This window comes from Plecotus auritus, assembly GCF_963455305.1.
Source record: "Plecotus auritus genome assembly, chromosome: 12".
In the NCBI taxonomy this organism is placed as follows: domain Eukaryota; kingdom Metazoa; phylum Chordata; class Mammalia; order Chiroptera; family Vespertilionidae; genus Plecotus; species Plecotus auritus.
This window is the reverse complement of record NC_137778.1, coordinates 3885597-3905782: the sequence shown is the minus strand read 5'-3', so window position 1 is coordinate 3905782 and position 20186 is coordinate 3885597. Positions and strand designations below refer to the sequence as shown.

At 40.8% G+C, this 20186-nt stretch overlaps 1 protein-coding gene across 16 annotated transcripts in view; it reads right to left on the bottom strand.

The window, feature by feature from the left end:
- DCAF6 (DDB1 and CUL4 associated factor 6) overlaps positions 1-20186 on the bottom strand; it is an 82469-nt gene that overhangs the window by 40653 nt on the left and 21630 nt on the right. For 10 of the 16 annotated variants that reach the window (XM_080647890.1, XM_080647883.1, XM_080647886.1 and 7 more), the window contains exons 6-10: positions 19005-19140; positions 15772-15986; positions 14088-14181; positions 12782-12901; positions 10608-10856 (exon numbers count right to left, since the gene is read on the bottom strand). In XM_080647890.1, coding sequence (XP_080504016.1) covers positions 10608-10856; positions 12782-12901; positions 14088-14181; positions 15772-15986; positions 19005-19140 — 814 coding nt within the window. The remainder of the gene's footprint in view (positions 1-10607; positions 10857-12781; positions 12902-14087; positions 14182-15771; positions 15987-19004; positions 19141-20186) is intronic. The other 6 variants (XM_080647891.1, XM_080647888.1, XM_080647884.1 and 3 more) reach the window with 1 other exon arrangement.

The window sequence follows — 20186 nt, the reverse complement described above, 5'->3', positions numbered from 1 at the left end:
AGAAGAAAATAGGCATCACTGAACACACATGTATATAGCACACATGTATGTGTCTGTATGTGTCAAGTGGGATAATGCAATGATTGAGCAGAACAAGGAATGGGGACAGACAATGGGAGGGTTGTTTTGTGTTTGTTCATGAGGAAGGGCTTCTCTCACAAGATGGTTTCTGAACAAAGACCACAAGGACGCACGGTGTGGAGGAAGGGCATTCTCGATGGAGGGAACAGCAAGTGCAAATGCTCGGAGGCGAGTGCATTGGAATGTGGGATTACCTTGTAGGCAATGGAAGCACAGTTTGCTGATGGCTAGGTCAGTGGTCGGCAAACCGCGGTTGGCTCGTGAGCCGCCGTTTGCCGCTCTGTTGACTAATGAGTTTGCCGACCACTGGCCTAGGTAACAGGAAAAAGAGAATGCCATTTATTGCAACACTGAACAACAGAGAAGGAGCAAGCGGTATTAGAAGAAAGAAAAGAACTGACATATCCAAGTAGAGAAGCTGAGCGGGGACTGAATATGACAATCTAGAATTCCCCAAGTTATCTGGATGTCACTGGTGATGTGACTAGAGAGTAAGTGATGATAGAGGAGAAGTCTACGAACTGAACTCTGGGACACTCCAGTGTTTAAGAGGAGGAGTGAGAAAGAGAAGCCTGCAAGGAGCACAGGGAACTGAGTGAGGGACTTGTATAGGCTGAGTGACAGAATGTGTTGAGTTTGGAGTAAGCTCTGACTGGTTTGGCTCAGTGGATAGAGAGTCGGCCTGTGGACTGAAGGGTCCCAGGTTCGATTCTGGTCAAGGGCATGTACCTTGGTTGCGGGCACATCCCCAGTGGGGGGTGGGGAGTGCAGGAGGCAGCTGATCGATGTCTCTCTCTCGATGTTTCTAACTCTCTATTCCTCTCCCTTCCTCTCTGTAAAAAATCAATAAAAATATATTTTAAAAAAAGAGTTTGGAGTAAGCAGTTGTGTCAAAGCTGCTGATATAATGAAAAACATACTGAGAACTTCCCATTAGATTTTGCACTTTGGAATCACTGCTGACCTTGATTAGAGGTGTTGAAGTGAAATCACAGGGGACAAACCTACTGGAACAGGTTCAAGACAAAGGAGAGGTAATGATATAGAATCAAGGCACATATGCCTGGAAGGTGTAGCTCAGAGGTTGACCTATGAGCCAGGAGCTTATGGTTCAATTCCCGGTCAGGGTACATGCCTAGATGACAGGCTCAATCTCCAGTGGGGAGCATACAGGAAGCAGCTGACCAATGATTCTCTCTCATCATTGATGTTTCTATCTCTCCCTCACTCTCCCTTCCTTTCTGAAATCAATAAAAATACTTTTTTTTAAAAAAAGGCTCATACACTCCAAGTCTTGCTAATGGGGAACAAAGAAATCGGGTGAATGGTTTGTGTTGGAAGATGATCCCTGTTTGTATGCTAACGAACAATGCTGAGTTGGGAGCAGAAAGATGATGCATGAAAAGAAGTGGCAAACACAAGAAGGATACCCTTGAGTCCACCAAAGGGGATGGGCTGCACTGAGAAGAGGAGGCACTGGTATTGGGCAGGTACATAAAACGTCACTCACCAGAACCAAAGGGCCGGCGGGGTGCACGGGTAAGAGTCAATAGCTGTAGATTTGATGGTGGGAGCACACACTATTTCTTGTGACACTGGCTGCAAATTACACAAACTGCCATAACAGCTTTCAGCCTCTTAAGAGTACATACATTATAAGGCTGCAACTCCTGATGTATTACTTCGGGAATTCATTATGCCAGAGATACTAACCTCTCATTACTATGTCATCTATGTATAAAGAGTTTTATTCAATTAGCCAATTGGCAGCTAAGATTTCACAAGCCATTCAAGTACCATCATAGTCTCTCACTGCTAGTTCTTCCTGGAGAATTCTGCAGTACTGAAGAGGATAGTATTCACTGAGAAATGAACTGTATGCTCAATCGCATAGTGCTTTCCTGTTAGGTAGACACATATACCTTACTAGAGGCCCAGTGCCTGAAATTCATGCACTGGAGGTGGAGGGTAGGGGTCCCTCAGCCCCGCCTGGGCCCTCTCACAGTCCAGGACCCTTCGGGGGATGTCTGACTGCCGGCTTAGGCCCACCCCCCACCCCCACCCCGGGCCTAAGCCGGTTGTTGGACATCCCTCTCGCAGTCCGAGACTCCTCGCTCCTTACCACCCGCCTGCTTGCTGCTCCTTACCACTCGGCTCGCTGTTTCTTAGTGCTGCCGCTGAGGCGGGAAAGGCTCCCGCCACCACCACTGCACTTGCCAGCCGTGAGCCCGGCTTCTGGCTGAGCAGCGCTCCTCCTGTGGGAGTGCACTGACCACCAGGGGGCAGTTCCTGAGCGTCTGCCCCCTAGAGGTCAGTAAACATCATAGTGAACAGTTGTTCCTAGTTCAGTCAATTTGCATACTAGGTTTTATTATATAGGACTGACTTGTCAGCATAATAACAATGCTTTTTACAATATAAAATAGAGCATCATTATAAAGGCATAAAGTCTATCTTTTTATACTTCAAAAGAAATTGCCATAAGAAGTGAGATTATATCTGTCAAATTTTGCTATGAACACAGAAGAAATCACCAAAAAATTCACCCAATTTCATGGTTGTTTCCAACCCTCTCTCTTGTAGTGCCAAATGTTTTGTGGGAATATAAGTCTCCATCCTAGACCACGAGGTGATGTAGCAAAGAAAGAGCAGCCCTAAGAGCAAGCAGTGATGGTTTCTAACCTAGAAAATCAAGATTTAGCCAATGCTTCCAGTGCTCTAGAAAGGAGAATTTGTTTGCCTGCTTTTAAGGCTGATAGTATGGTGGCTCTTTTCCCCCTTGGGTTAAGAAAAAAATTAGCCTAGAAAAAGAAGTCAACACATAGCCACCTATGAAAAGCAAATATTGAATTAAAAATTTCAACCACACATACAAATAGTTCTGCTAGTGGGTTTGACATATTAAAGGCAGGTAAAATACACACATATTATACCCTTGTAAAAATGCACGCACAAACATATATAATTTATAATTTATAATGCAAATGAATGCTTAGAATTAGTTTTGCTAAGATAATCCAAAATAGAAAGTGATTAAAACGAATACCTTTGGGTTGAATTAAAAAATAATAACAAAAAACCCTCAACAATGTGTCAGGAAATGCTAAAGGAAAATTTGTACTTCCATCTCTAAAACTACTAACTCTATTCTTGTGTTCTTCTCAAAGATGCCAGGCTAGTCTCCTTAATGCCTCAATTCCCACTGAGACAGGAGAACCAAGGCCAGCGTGGTTCTAACCTCAGGTCCTGCCTCTCCAATACACAGGGTCTTTGGTCGTGAACTCTGGGCTATGTTTATCTCTGACTCCAAGGTGCTTCCTCTGCCTGCTCTGTGTGTGTCTTGTCCAGGTGGTCCTTGTGCATTCTTTCTCCTAGAACTAGTCACTCCTTTACTTAAGACTTCCAAGTTCCTCTAGCCTCTTCTTTAGTTTCCCCAAAGTGGCCATTAACCTAACATTTCCACTTGTTTATAATCTATAAATGGCCTTACCTAGTCTGAGTAGACCCTGATCCCCTTTAAGGAAACTGAAATCTGGATGTCTGGGCTTTAACATGTGTGCTCTGATAATAGAGTTCTTAACTCCCCAGACATTTTTCTACAGAGCTCAATTCAGCTATAATGATTCTGGATAGATCTAAATAAATTTGTAAATCTGAGTAGACACAGTTGTTGGTAAGTAAGCAGGAATCCACACATAGTCCAAATCATATACTATCTTAACAAAATGAAATCCTCCTGGTCTCAGTGATCCATTTAATTCAAAACAGAGGCCCTTGATGTGACTCACTTCTCAAAGGGAGCCTCCCACACTGAATTTTGTACGTACCGAGATACCCATCCAATCCAAAACCACCTTTTCTAACCATATTCTCTGATTTAGGTTAAAATGCAACTGAAGGAAAAAAGCTATAACATGCTAGAATGATGGCCTCATGTAACACTCCCTCATCACCATGGGAAAAAATTACAAATAACACACAAAACGAAGACATTTCCAGGCTTAGTTTAGAAATGACTAAAAGTGATGTCTGATTGGCATTACCAAGAAAAGAAGAAAATCCTATCAAATAAAAGAGTAATATGCAAATTGACCATCACTCCAACACACAAGATGGCTGCCCCCATGTGGACACAAGATGGCCACCACAAGATGGCCAGCAGGGGAGGACAGTTGGGAGGGACCAGGCCTGCAAGGGAGGGCAGTTGTGGGTGATCAGGCCAGCAGGGGAGGGCAGTTGGGAGGGACCAGGCCTGCGAGAGGGCAGTTGGGGTGATCAAGCCTGCAGGGGAGGGCAGTTAGGGGTGACCAAGCCGGCAGAGGAGGGAAGTTGGGGGCGACCGGGCCTGCAGGAAAGGGCAGTTGGGGGGGACCAGGCCTGCAGGGGAGGGCAATTAGGGGTGACCAGGCCTGCATGGGAGAGCAGCTGGGCGGGACCAGGCCTGCAGGGGAGGGCAGTTAGGGGTGACCAGGCCTGCTGGGGAGGACAGTTAGGGGTAAACAGGCTGGCAGGGGAGCAGTTAGGCATCAATCAGGCTGGCAGGCAGAAGTGGTTAGGGGCAATCAGGAAGGCAGGCAGGCGAGCAGTTGGGAGCCAGCAGTCCTGGATTGTGAGAGGGATGTTTGACTGCCCATTTAGGCCCGATCCTACCAGTAGGGCAGCCGGACATCCCTTGAGGGGTCCCAGATTGGAGAGGGTGCAGGCTGGGCTGAGGGACACCCCCCCACACCGTGCACGAATTTCGTGCACTGGGCCTCTAGTATCTTATAATTGCCTTGAAATACACAAAACAGTGAAGATTTCATTTTAACCTACATAGTTTCAACTCATAGTCAGACCTTTCTGGTTTTTAGCTAATCATATAACCAGCCTTTTGTTAAATATTCAAGAAAGGAACACATGTAATATGAGAATCAAAATGTCTCTTTAAATTCTGGGTTATGTATATAGAGTATGGTTTCAAATTCTCTGACTACTCAAAATAAAATTCAAGTATACAAAGAGTAAAGAAGTCAAACAAAAAGTACTACCAGCTGATTTCAAATTACACTTGAGTGTACTTATTTTCCTAATTAACAGTCCACTCGGGTCCCCTAGATACACTCTTCCTTGGTAATGCATTTGGTATGTTCACCTCACTCATGGCTTAATTTTACTTTTTTCCTACTTATATTTCTGTTTGTCCTAATTCCATCATTTATAAAAATGATTTTAAAAGTATTTCTGTAAGTTACCTTAAGATATTTTTGAACAAAGTAGGAAAGAATGTAGTCTTATATGTTCTGAATAGTTGAGGGCAAACAGTGTATCCAAAAATGATGAATGACTGGATACCCATTCACAGCATCTCCCCTAGATGCCATCACATTGGGGAGCCTATGGGAAACATCCAGAATGAATGGAGTGGGCTGACACTATACAGTCTAACATACTGTAGAGCTCAGTATACCCTATCTATCTATCTATCTATCTATCTATCTATCTATCTATCTATCTATATATATAAGAGGCTAATATGCTAAGTGTCTGACCGTCTGACTGGTCGCTATGACACACACTGACCATCAGGGGCAGAAGCTCAACGCAGGAGCTGCCGAGCTGGCAGTGATTTGGCGGTGGTGTTTCTTGGGTGACGCACCCTGAAACCAGAGAGAAGGGAGCCTGATTCCTCACGGGGCTGTGTGATTCCATCTTCAGCCGTGGGTTATGTTGTTGCTGGTTTACTGCACACTTGTGTTTGCGTTCCACACCCTATACAACAGCAACTTTGCAGAGTGCCCTCTCACACTCCGGGACCCCTCGGGGGATGATCGAGCCTGTTTTGGCCCAATCCCGCAGTCCAGGCCAAGGGACCCCACCTGCTGGAGGGACCCCCACTCACTCTGCTGATTCCGGGGAGGGACCACGGGAGACTGGCTCCAGGGCGTGTCCGGCCCATCTCACCCAGTCTTGCCCCGCCAGCCACCTTCTAATTAATTTCCTTTCTAGGTGCACGAATCCATGTACCAGGTCACTAGTATAGCTATACTAGCTTAAAGATAACAATCTTAACAGTACCTTTAGAGAGTGACTATATTTTTGGAGGGAGGCTTACGTAGAACAAGGTAGATAATGTCTCTCTGTCTTCATGAGAATATATTCTAGTAAGAGACAATAAGTTATATATCAATAAAAAATGAGCAAAAAAATTACAAAATTTTATAAGAACGTTTCAGGAAATAAACAGAGCTATTTATAAGAGGAATAAAATTTTAGGGAGGGTAGGAAAAGAAGATGAATCTAGCTAGGGGAGTTATAAAAGACCTCCCTTGGGAGACATCTGAGCTGAGACCCAAGAAACAAGGGGTTGACTATGATTTAAGTCAGGGGAAGAGCTTCTCAGCTCAGGTACTTACTGTTCTCCAACTCTAAGTACAGAGGCTCAGGATCAGAAAGAAAGTGGCACATTTGGGAAACGGAAAGGAAACCAGGACAGCTAGAGCGCAGTGATCATTAGGGACTGAGAAAGCGGTATGAGATAAAGCTGGAGTGGGAGGCTAGGGCCAGGCCAAGTCAGTTCCTACAAGTCCACAGTAAGGAGTTTGATTTTCTTCTTTTGTAGTTGTATTTCCAATTGCAATTAGAAGTCTTTGAAGGTTATGTTTTTTGTGTGTGTTTTGTTTGTTTTGTTTTTGTTAATTCTCACCTGAGGATATTTTTTCCATTGCTTTCAGAGAGAATGGAAGGGAGGAAGGAAAAAGGAGAGAGAAATACCGATGTGAGAGGAACATATCAATTGGTTGCCTCCGAAAAAGCCCTAACCGGGGGCTGGAGCAAACCTGCAACCCAGGTACCTGCCCTTTACCAGGAATCAAACCTGTGACCCTTCGGTGTGCAGGCTGATTCTCTAACAACTGAACCACACAGGCCAGGTCTCTTTGAAGCATTTTAAATACAAAGTTATATAATCTGAGTTAACATTTTAAAAAACTTTAAAAATACAAGGCTGCTGCCTGGAGAATAAATGATAAGGGAGCAAAAACAGCTGCAGGGAGAGCAATCAGCAGATAAGAAAGGTGGTGAGAGGAAAAGAAGTAAAAACAACAGGACTTGATAGTGGACTGTGCCTGGGACGTGAGGGAAAGTGAACAATCAGGAATAAGTCATAGGCTGTTAAAACAAGCAAATGGGCAGTGGTATTATAATTTACTAAGATGTAAAACAACTAAGATGGAATAGATTAGGGGACTGGAAGTGTCGGGGGCTAAATTAAGTTTTAGTCTGAACACACTGAACTAAAGATGTTCAAAGACAGTCAGAAAGCAGTATCCCAGCCAAAACCGGTTTGGCTCAGTGGATAGAGCGTCAGCCTGCGAACTGAGGGGTCCCAGGTTCGATTCCGGTCAAGGGCATGTGACTTGGTTGCGGGCACATCCCCAGTGGGAGGTGTGCAGGAGGCAGCTGATCGATGTTTCTCTCTCATCGATGTTTCTGGCTATCTATCCCTCTTCCTTCCTCTCTGTAAAAAATCAATAAAATATATTAAAAAAAAAAAAAAGAAAAAGAAAGCAGTATCCCATAAGCCACTGCACGTAGGAGTCTGGGGCTCATCAACTTGGAGGAGATATTAAAAAAGCTATGGGAACTGACACAGTCGTCCAGGAATAGATCACTGATAGAGAAGAGAAGCCGGACTACGGGGTTCTACAGAAGAAGAAACATCAGCAGTGGTCACTGAAAACCACCGAGAGAGTTGGTAGTCAGGGTTACATAGGCAAAAGTGGTGCCAAAATGCCAAGAAAGGGAAGTTTCAAGAAAGAAAGGAGCAGCAGACTTAAATGCAACTGGGTCAAAAGTTCGAGTAAGGTACTAACAGAGAAGTAGACTTTAAATTTGGCAAAGTGGAAGTCACTGGTGACTCTGACAAAGGTTTCCGTGGAAAAGGGGGCTGAAAGGCAGATTGGAATTAGTGGATAAATAAGTGGAAGATGGTAAGAAAATAGAGATAATATGTGTGAGTGACTATTTTGAAGACTCTGATTTAAAAGAAGCAAAGTTATAAGGCTGGAGGGGAATTGGGATAATTAAGAGAAGAATTTTAAAGACAGGATAATAACATAGCATGCTTGAGGCCAAAAGGAATAATTCAGGAGAAAAGGCAATAATGATGCAGGAGAGGGAGAAAAGTCCTGGAGGTTCTGGGAAGGAATGGGAGCATCCTTTCATAGGAGCAGACACTTCTCCCATCACATCATTGGGAGTGCCGATGCTGGAAGGTGGTCAGCTGGGGGTGGGATGAGGGCAAAGGGGAGGGTGAAAAGTCTGAGAGATAGGAAGGTGTAGAATGAGCAGCAGTGTTGAAGGACTACCCTGACAGTGTGGAGCACACACTGACATGTGTGGTCATGACCTTCCTCACTATTGCTCAAGAACTCAGCTCAGCCTAAGAGAGAGTGAATAATTAGGTTAAATCAGAGAAGGAATTTTGCCAGGCAAGTTTTCACAATGTCCCTTTCCTTCACACCAGCAAAAGTGACAGGAAATGCCAGGGACATGAAGGAAGAGCATAAACCTTTACAGAAAGAGGTATCCGCAGCAAGGCAAGAAGCACGCTTTTCGTTTTCTCTATTTCTATGCAGGGCAGTAAGAGAAATTATGGCTCCAAGATGATGCTCCCACCTATTCCATGGACAAGTCCCACCATCACAAACCTTGGTTCTGGACTTAAATGTCCATAAGAGATTGGGAAACAAAGGAAGACATTAAGTCCTTATTGTTAAAATGTTGGGCTCTGGGGTAATGAAAGGCCTCCTGTCAAAACAATTATAAACATAATCCTTAGATGTTACATCTAACATCAAACACTTTCCTCAATAGCAAAACTATCTTGATAACATAAAAATATTCCAATTTTCCATGGTGTAGTCAACCAAAATTCTTTCAATAATCTACCAGTTAAAAATATTTCCTTACTTTTCTTTGAAGAATTTATAGGCAAACGGCCAAGTGATCACATGGTCATCACAAAGTTTTTCTATTTCAATGATTCACATGACTGCAGTATTTAATATATTTAATATAAAAGGGATTTGGCAATATGAAATGTAGTATTAAGATGTGTTAAATAACTATAACAAAAAAGAAAAAAAACTCCACACTAAGTACTTTTCTCAGAAATAACTGTAATGAGTTGAGATGCACTGGAATGTGAACGTGACCTAAGGAGTCTTCTTGTTAAGTTTTTCTGATAACTTATAAATGATTACAATACTGAAGAATATTTCCAAGAATGCTATCACTTTAAAATTCTTTTTACCAATTTTACCTGCTTTGAAAAGCAAACTTTTAACTGATTTTGTCCCTACTTCCCAAACTCTCTAAAATATTTTATTTTCCCATATGTTGGAATACTATGTTGATTAGAGAATGAAAAACCGGATTTTATAACTTAGCTTTATCTTACTAATATAGATAAAGTGAGCATAGTGTTAACAGTTACATAATTGGTTCTGGCTTCCATTCCCATAGAAACCTAAAACGAATTCATAAAAATGGGAAATATTGATTTAAAAAGTGCTTTATTTTAAAACACCCCATATTTGGTGATCTAGCATCCAATTCCAGAGAACAAGAATACAGTGACAGCTTGGCAGTTAGACTGCTGGAAATTTTATCAGTTTCAGCTTAGGCCTGCCAGCTGTACCTTCAGGTGCTAATATTTTGGTAATATGTCAAGTAAAATGGTTCCTTAGAAAAACCCAAGGAAAAACATTTTACCAGTTATTATAATTACATATATACAGTTAAGATGCCAAGTAACTACAGACATAGCTGCTAACAATTACTATTATAAATAGTACAGGCCACAGTTTGAGGGAAAAATAAATTGAACATGAGGAGTTATAATACTGAGGAAATAGTATTTTAACAGAATTTAGAAGTTAATTTCCCCCCTAATATCAAGCACCAAAAAGACAAGGAATAGTTTAAAAAACTTTTTTAAGTAAATATAGAAGAAATAATTCTGTTAGTTAATTGTGCTGTATATGTTGCTGACAACAGACCACATCAAATGCACCATACAGAATTATTAAAAGTGCTTCATGATTTGAGAAAAAAAAAATAAGAAAAAATATAAATACAATGGAAACAATAATAATCAGTGCTATATTTTTACCATTACTTTAATAAAGACTTACAACGAAATAGGTTTAGAAAGATTTTGGTCTATAATGGCCTATAAAAATAATCTTTAAGAGAGTGTATTAAACTAAGTGCATTAAACTATCTCCTGGTACCCATATTTTTATAAAACTCTCTTATATAAATGGAAGACCCCTGCTACTTATTAAAATTCATGCAGGTTAGGCACATTTGAACTTCATGTTTTGGTTATATGTTCACATATTACGTGTCATTTAGATCATTTGCTCCAGCAGGAACAAGTCAATGTGACTTAGTATCTTTCCAAACAGCCCCTAGAGAATGATCATAATCAGAAACCATCACAGACGACCCACTGCCTATTTAAAGAGTAACATCCTCACCAGACTGATGGTGTGTGTGCTGTCCAGACGCCTCGGCAGATGGCCTGTGTTCACTGTCTGGAGAGGACAGCAGAGAAGTAGAAGGTGGGCTTCCTGCAGGAGATGCTGTGGAGTGGGCCATTGAGGACGTGGAAGGTTGTAGAAACTGCTCAGCTGGAGTGTCTACTTCCATCACAGTGTCACCCGCTTCCAAACCAGTGCCTGACGGGACCGTAGGAAGAGTCGAAACATCTGACTGACTCGTCCCACCTTCAAAAAGCACATGTTAATGCAAGTTCAAATACTAAATGCTTTCCAAAACCAACCACTCAGAAGAGGTATGTTCAGGCACACTTGCACACACACACACACACACACACACACACACACACACACACACACACAAACATAGAAATATATAATATACAGGAAAATCAAAAGCACCCACTGGTAGTTTGGTCCATTTGACTAGGCTAGTCAATAGGGGTAAACATCTATCTATAGCACATTCTTATTAAAAATAATCATTCTTTTAAGCAAAATGCTCCATATGGCAGCTTCAGTTAGATAAAGCTACTATAGTAAATAACTTGTGAGATGCCTAGAAGCACTGCCTAGTTCCTCAAATTTAATGGTGATGATTCCTTGTGGAATCTAATGAACAAAATGAATTGACCAACAAAGTAAGACCCAAGGCAGGAAGGCATGGAACAGACTGACATACCTCGATGTGGGGTTGGGGAGACGAGAAGAGATAAACCAAAGAACTTATATACTTATATGCATAAAACATGGACATGGGCAATAGGGTAGTGAAGATCTGAGGGTGAAAGTAGGGGCTGGAAGGGAAGTGGGGGGGGGGAATGGGAGATATCTGTAATACTGTCAACAATAAAAAATATAAATAAATAAATAAATAAATAAGGTCATGATTCCGATGCAATAGTTGGATAATAGAATAATGGATTTTTACTGAGATATTTCCACTCTATAACATCATGTCCTTGGTAAAACATTTAATAAAAGTTTTATTAGCAAGAGTAAAACAACAAATAGGCCAGAATAGGATTAAGTTCTTCATTCCCATTTCATTAGCCATAATGTTTTAACCACTAAACTAACATGATGAAAGCATGATTTTAAAGGGCTTAAGTGTCCATTATGTGCCGTGCTAGACTTCCTGCTATCTGCAAAGGAATTAATTAATACTCAATAAATATTAAAATTTTTCCTGATTTTGCTTCAAATCTAGATTTTATTAAAAATGGAGTGGACAAACCAAGTTCATGCTTTGCAAGATACAACTACCACAGAATGTCAAGTGTTTTTTTTTAATCACCATGACTTAAATATTTCTTAAATTTAAGCACAAATTTAGTAACTCTTCAGCAAATCCACAGTCCAGTGTTTTTAAAATGTATTTTTATTGATTTCAGAGAGGAAGGGAAAGGAAGAGAAAGATAGAAACATTAATAAGAGAGAATCATTGATTGGGTGCCTCCTGCACGCCCCCTACTGGGGATCGAGCCCACAACCCGGGCATGTGCCCTTGACCGGAATTGAACCTGGGACCCTTCAGTCCATGGATCCATGCTCTATCCATTGAGCCAAACCAGCTAGGGCCCAAGGAATTTTTTGAAAAGTTAATTGATCTGCATGACTTAACAAAATCCACTTACAGATAAAATTCCATAGAAATCTTTAATTTGGGGATTTAAAATGTTTAGGAGTTAACTTTTATATGCTCACTTTTGATAGAGATAAGAAACTTGCCAAAGACCACAAAGCTAGAAAGTAGTAAACAAAGATATGAAAACAGGTCAGCTAACACCAGAAACGTAATTAATAACCAACGTATATAAGTAACCAAAATTAGAAACTATTCAATTATATAAAACTTATTTATCTACAGAGTTTTATATATTTCTACTCTAATAAAAAAAAGGACTTAAATGGGGATGGACTATCAGTTGCTCTTACTTTTTTTTGAGAAAAGCAAAAAATAAGGGCTAGAACTAGTGGAACCTGAAGGGACCAGCTGTACCTAATGCCCTCTCCCTCTCCTGCTTCACACAACAGTAAGAACCCAGTGTTATTGTCGATCTAAAACACGGTGAAAATCAGATGGCAAAAATAAACCCCACTCAGTAGTTTTTACCAGCTTTCTGATGACTGTAATTAATAAGAGCACTTACCTGTGGGTCGAGATCTTCCTCGTCCTCTATTGCTTTGTGCAACCTCACTTGCTTCTTCAAACCACCTTGATAACATGTCAGACATTCTCTGCATCAATGACACATTGGGACTTTGCTCTCCTATGAAAACACAGGTCGTATCAGTGAATTAGTAATAAGTCAGCATCTTTTATTAATGCCAAAACCCAGATTTCAGGGTCTTAAAATGAACATAACTTAAAAAAATCCAATTGCCCAAATAATTCTATGAATGTACACAGATCCACAAGAGCCATAATCACATTTCACAGTAAAAGTTTAAATGAGTGGCTCTCCATGTGTATTTGAGTTCCTCAAGAACAGGACTTAGCTCCTACATCTTTGCCTAGTCTTAGGGTCTCCCCACCCCTACCCAACCCACCTCTTTAGTTCCAAGAGTTCACAGCTAGGAAAGGCTTGTGCATTGTACACTGTTCAGGTTAAAAGAAAAGTTTGCCCTCTCACTTAAATTTTCTTAAACTGAATTTGTTTTCATCATTTACTGTAAGCAAATTCCACATACTTGAAATTAGAAGTGTTTCGTCTCTTCCCTCCCTGCTTTTCCTCCTTCAAATACACAGTTTTCTTGAGCATTTTCAAATTAAGTATGACATCAAAACTGACAATTCATTTCTATTCTACAATCATATAATTAAAAATGGAAATCATTTGTTCTTCAATTTTCTGTGAAAATAGAATTTATTGTATACTTCATTGCCTTTATATTATATAGCTTTATATTTAGATATTATAAAATAATACAAAAGATAATACACTGGGAAATATGCCTTTGATCTTGAAAGATTTCAGAAGTCATTAGAGTAACATTTTAGCTAAAGACCCACTTATTAAAATTAATTCTTTTTTAAAGTGCCATCTGAAAGCTTCTGAGGTAGTTTCTCACACTTGTCAAAGGCACCTGAGAGAAGGGTAAAAAAATTTATGTGCTATTATAAAACTCTGGTTGGAAACTGAGGGTTCTCATTCCATTTATATCTAAGAGAAAGGCAAAAATTAAGAAGTTTGATGACACCTGATGTTTTATGAGGCACGAGCATTCTTACACTTTCAGTGGGAATGTAAAGGAGTGCTCTTTGGGCACTAACCCAGTGGCCCCGCCATCCCATTTGTGGAAATTTAGCTGCGACTCACTTGCACAGGTGTGCTAAGAGATGTACCAGAATGCTTGCTGCAACATCACTTATAACAGTGAAAACAATGGAAACAAGTGAAATACTCATTTTTAAATACCATAGAAAAAGGAAAAAAATGACCAAAGTATAGTTACCATCTCGCTCTCGTTCACTCTCCGGCCTGGCTCGGGGTCCAGTATCTGACCAGTCACCACGAAGCCTCAAGCGCTTCACCGGAGGCTGCCGTAACTAAAAGGTGAGGAGAACACTCGTTTGCTCACCTCTAAAGCACACTTCAAATCTAATAGCTTCTCTCCATCCCCCTACTTTCTGTACTGAGGACGCACGTAGACTGAAGAGTGAGAGACGCAAAGGAAATATTGCAGAGGAAGCCAAAGGCCCTCAGGTAGAGGCCTGCTTAGCTGTCCGAGTGAGCAGATGTGCTAGAGCAGAGAAGCAGGGAGAGCAGAGGAGTATGAGAACCGATGATGTAGGTCTTGAAACTACACTACTAAGGACCTCAGTCTGGCTCTGAAAGAAGTGGGAGCTCCTTGGAGAGTTGATCAGAAGAGCAGCATGACCTGATGAGAGGATTATGGGAAGAGTGGCAGGGGGACTGGTTAGAAAGCCCCATAATAACAGAGGAGAGAGATGCTGACATCCTGCACCAAGTAGCAATGGTAGCCAAGGTGGTGAGTAGTGCTACAGATTTGGGATGTATATTTTAGAAACAAACTATGGGGACCAGGAAAAAAATGAGAGATTGTATTCAATGCAGCAGTTCAATAATGAAGTGGGGCAGGCGTCACCCCAATAAATTCAATTTAAAAATTAGAGGAAAAGGAAAAGAGAGAAAAGACAATAAAAAGAAAAAATAATAATAAAGGAAAATGAGAAGTGAGAAAAAACTGAAGAAGACAAAAGGATATATATATATATATATATATGCTATATATAGCATATATATATATATATATATATATATACACACACACACACACACACACACATACATACACACACACACATACATACACACACACACACACATACACACAAAAGTGCACTGACCACCAGGGGGCAGACACTCAATGTAGGAGTTGCCCCCTGGTGGTCAGTGCACTCCCACAGGGGGAGCGCTGCTCAGCCAGAAGCTGGGCCCACGGCTGGCAAGGGCAGTGGCGGTGGTGGGAGTCTCTCCCACCTCCATGGCAGTGCTAAGGACCCCTCGGGAGATGTCCGACTGTTGGCTTAGGCCCACTCCCTGCGGGCCTAAGCCAGCAGGCAGACAACCCCTAGGGGGTCTGGACAGTGAGAGGGCACAGGCTGGGCTGAGGGACATCCCCCCTCCCCCAGTGCATGAATGTTGTGCACCGGGCCTCTAAGTAGGTTATAATTGTGAAAGAGAGGCAGTCTTTGGAGCAGAGGGGACTGTTGGCCACATATGAATAGTAAATGGTAACAGGTTAAACTCCTATTAGTGCGTGACCATAAACATTTAGTTTCCTGGAAATCTACATCACATTTTTTTATTTTAACTACCTTTTCTGTAACTGTTAGACCTGTGGCTATTTCTTGCTGCTATGGTACAACCTCATAGTTAGCGAAGCATTTTGTTATTAAATATTTTCTCTTTAAAAATATTTTACAATACTTCTCTCTAGAGCCTTTCCTTAATTATTAGCTCCTGTTCTTTCATGTATGTTTTTTGTGTTCTTGTTTCCTAGACTGCAAGTGCCTTGAAAATTAGCTCTATTTTTTGAAGCCCTTCAGGCCCCAGAAGTCACTGAATTAGTATTTTCTGAGTAAAATAGAGAAGATGGTTTTGAGTAAACTTACCTCTTCCCTTCTCTCTTCAGCAGAAGGAGTTCGAAGTTCTCGTGCAGTGTCATCTTTGGGGTCAAAAAGGTAGATATAATCTGAAGAGTAGCTAACGAGAATCTCCTGACCATCTTCACTATAACACAGGGACGTCACCCTGCAAGACTTGTTGTTAAGATGAGAAGGGAGAAAACGGGCAACCATTCCAGCAGTCCCCCGGCCTGCATAATTCCCTAGAATAAGAAAACAGGAAGGTGTTTAAAATTCATGTTTTTGAAGAAAAACATTTTAAAAACTCTTAATCTGTACGAGGAGATACGTGATTTAATGTAACAATAGAAATCAAAGCTATCATTCTATTTCTAGAAGTAGAGGCTCTTTTTTCAATAACAGATTTGATAACAAAATGAAAAAGAATACAGTACAAAGGAAACGTACCTTTAAAAAAATCATAATCATCTGGAATTCCAGATTACATATTTTATTGGAAATATGAGTTATTTAACCAATTAAATAATTTATGATTATAGTCACACTAAATCATCTTCTAAAAATTCTCCCCTGCCCTAACCCGTTTGGCTCAGTGGATAGAGCGTTGGCCTGCAGACTGAAGGGTCCCAGGTTTGATTCCGGTCAAGGGCATGTACCTTGGTTGTGGGCACATCCCCAGTGGGAGGTGTGCGGGAGGCAGCTGATCAATATTTCTAACTCTATCTCTCTCCCTTCCTCTCTGTAAAAAATCAATAAAACATATTTAAAAAAATAAATTAAAAAAATAATAAAAATTATCCCCAAATTAATATACTTTTTATAACATAAACTAGAGGCCCGGTACATTAAAATTCATGCACTGAAGCGGGGATCCCTCAGTCTGGCCTGCCCCCTCTCACAGTCTAGGAGCCCTCAGGGATGGGAGGTATCCCGGTGATCAGGGGAAGGTGACGCCCCATCACACCTCCGCTGCTGCCACTGCTGGCAGCGCAAGGCTCAGCCGGCCCTGGTTACCTGAGCCTCGGGCGGCCCTGGGCAGCTGGGCAGCCACCATCAGAGGCTTGCCTGCACCTTGGGCCAGCCCTGGGTGGCTAGGCAGCTGACATCTGAGGCTTGCCTGCACCTCAGGCAGGCCCTGGGCGGCTGGGGGGCTGAGGGGACTGGGGGACTTCAGAGGCGGGGCTGAGGGGGCTGGGCGCCGCCATCTTGTGGCTGTGGGCACCACCATCTTTGAGGGTATAGCAGTCAATTAGCATATTCCCTCCTTGTTGGCTGTGGGCGCCGCCATCTTTGCAACAGTGTGAGGGTCAATTAGCATATCCCCTCTTTATTAGATAGAATAGGAAAGCTTATATTTATTAATATACTAGATAAAGGAGTGCAGTATCTTTTTAAACTGATTTACCTTCTTTATGTTTTTTAAAAATTTGACTGTCATGAAATTTTTTCCTTCTAAGACTACAGAGTGGCAATACTATGCCCGTTTTAATTCATTGTAGTAGTCATTAATACAATGCAATATGACAGAGAGGGTACAATGGGCACTTTGTGTTCTGGGGGACTCAGGAATGTTCAATTCTAAGAATCTAAATTATACACCAAGTTGTACAATTCTGCACAATGAGGTCTTACGCCCAAAATGTCACCTGGGTCCCACCTGTTGAGAAACAATAATGAAGTCTGTAATTCCGTATTTAATACTGTTTCCCTAAATGTGCATATTCAAATAGACAAGACTCCTCAATCAGTTGAGAAAAAAATAATTTCCTCTCTCCTCCCCATTTCAATAACCATTTTTAATGACATAAATTGACAATGAGATTGACACTGTGTTCATTTCTGGCCAAGTCCACTTTTATTTTTAGCAATATAATTTATGTGAATATATATTTGATGTTTGGGTATGTGAGTGTTTAAGTATTCCTAGCTTCCTTTACTGAGAAAATACTAATGGAAGCTGGCTTTGAATTGGGAATTTCAGAAGTGGTTTGATCCCATAATGGATGAGGAGTTGAAGGTAGATTCAAGTTCAGTGCTGTAGCATCACTGATAACAGCACTTCAAATCAGCTAAGCAGGCAGAAACATATGCTATACATGAACGCACACCCAAGTTACTGTTCTTTTCTGACTTTTCTCTCCACCATGCTTACCGTTATCCTCTGAATTTAAAAAAATGGCAAAGAGAAATTAGGAAAACCAAGTGTTGTGGGCTGAATAGTGTTCCCCCTCCACACACACATAAATTCATGTCCACTAGAACCTTAGAATATGACCCTATTTGGAAATAAGGTTTTTGTAGATGTAATTAATACAATGAGGTCATACTGGCTTAGGGTCCTAAACCCAGTATGACTGGTGTTCTCAGAAGAGAGAAATACAGACAAAGATACACCCAGGGCAGAAGGCAGGTAAATATGGAAACAGAGATTGAAGTAATATACTTAAAAGCCAAGGAATGCTAAGGACTGCCAGTGGCAACCATAAGGAAGCAAGGAGAGCCCTGGCTGGGTAGCTCGGTTGGTTAGAGCATCGTTCCCATACGCCAAAGTTGCAGGTTCAATTCCTGGTCAGGGCACATACAAGAATCAACCAATGAATGCATAAATGAGTGGAACAAATCAATCTTCCTTTCCTTCTTCTTCCCTTCCTCCTCCCCACCCCTTTCCTCTTTCTCTCTAAAATCTATTTTAAAACTTTAAAATAAAAAAAGCAAGAAGAGAAGCACGTAATAGATTTTCTCTGAGAGCCTCCAGCCCAAAACGACCCTGCAAAACCCTTACTTTAGCCTCTGAATTATGAGACAATAAATTTGTTATTTTAAGCCACCTAGTATACAGCCCTAGGAAACTAATATAGTGGGTCCTTGATATTTTCGGGTTTCAAACCTACAGATTCAACCACCAGTGAAGGAAAACAGTACTTTCCACCAGTGGAGGGCTGAACATATGCATTTTTCTAAGCCATTGTATAAAGGACTTGGGCATCTGGGGATTTGGGTACCCGAGGGCTCCTGGAACCATCCCCTGGAGATAGTAAAAGACAACTATACATCAAGTGCTACAACTTTTTAAAGTGATAAACTGCAAAAGTACCACCCCAACAGGATCATAAAAACTTAGTGAAACGCTGTTTTTATAATACATATTATTTAAACACATTCTACATACTAAATTATAATAAAATTTTAAAAATTTAAGTGTCATATTTATTTTCTGAACTGACAGAATCTTGTATTTGCATTAATATATATCTTTGTACCTGTAGCTCTTGTGCCCAGCATTCTCCGATCATATATTCGAACCGAGCTATCAGAACAACCCACAGCAAGGTAATATGGTATTGGCGGACAAATCGCTACAGAAGTAGCAGCACGTCGGCAGTTAATTAGAATATCCTACAAAAGACAAAATAGCAGTAGTTACATAGAGCTTTACAGTAGAGATGATACTATATTGAAAAAGGTTCTCTTCATTTAGAAGAAAATAATCTTTCTCAGAAATCCTAATTCAATAAGTATGACATTGAAAGGGGAAAAACGCGGTTTCCTTTCATTTTTCAGATTTCTTTCTATCAGTAAGTTTCTAACACATTCAGCTTATGTGAAAGGAAGATAAATACATGGCAGTCAATATTGCTCCTCAGCAGTTTACCACTCTAAGAAAAACTCTGTTTTCTTTACAGTTTGCTATACAACTCCAAAACTGACTTCTAATACAAATTTTATGCTTTCCTTATGGACCAAACAAAATAAGAAAACATATATGGCCCTAACCGGTTTGGCTCAGTGGATAGAGCGTCGGCCCGCGACTCAAGGGTCCCAGGTTAGATTCCGGTCAAGGGCATGTACCTTGGTTGCGGGCACATACCCAGTAGGGAGTGTGCAGGAGGCAGCTGATCGATGTTTCTCTCTCATCGATGTTTCTAGCTCTCTATCCCTCTCCCTTCCTCTCTGTAAAAAATCAATAAAATATATTTTAAAAAAAATAAAACATATATGGAAAACTACATTTAATTAGAGATTTAAAAACAACCAACATCTGAGTAATGCAAAATACATTCTGAAGAGGAAAAAAATAAAAACTGTTCCCAGATATAAGACTCAAACAGCAGCTATAAAAGAGCTGGTAATAATTCAAGAAACTCATCATTAATCATGGTTTAAATCCTTTCTCAAAACTAGCTGCACTTCAGATAATGATATAATACAACTTGAATTATTTCTCAGAAATGCCCCCTAAATATCCTCATGCTTATGACTAATGAACATCTTTAGAAATGTAAAACACTCACATATGTAATGTATCAGTAAGTTGTTAACCACATTAGAAATGCTGCTGTTTTGGTCCACTGGACAGTAAAGATGGAGGTATAATCTACCTTTGTCTATGATAAGTACTAATTCTTTTGTATGGTACTTACAATATTTTAGTTCTTTTACTA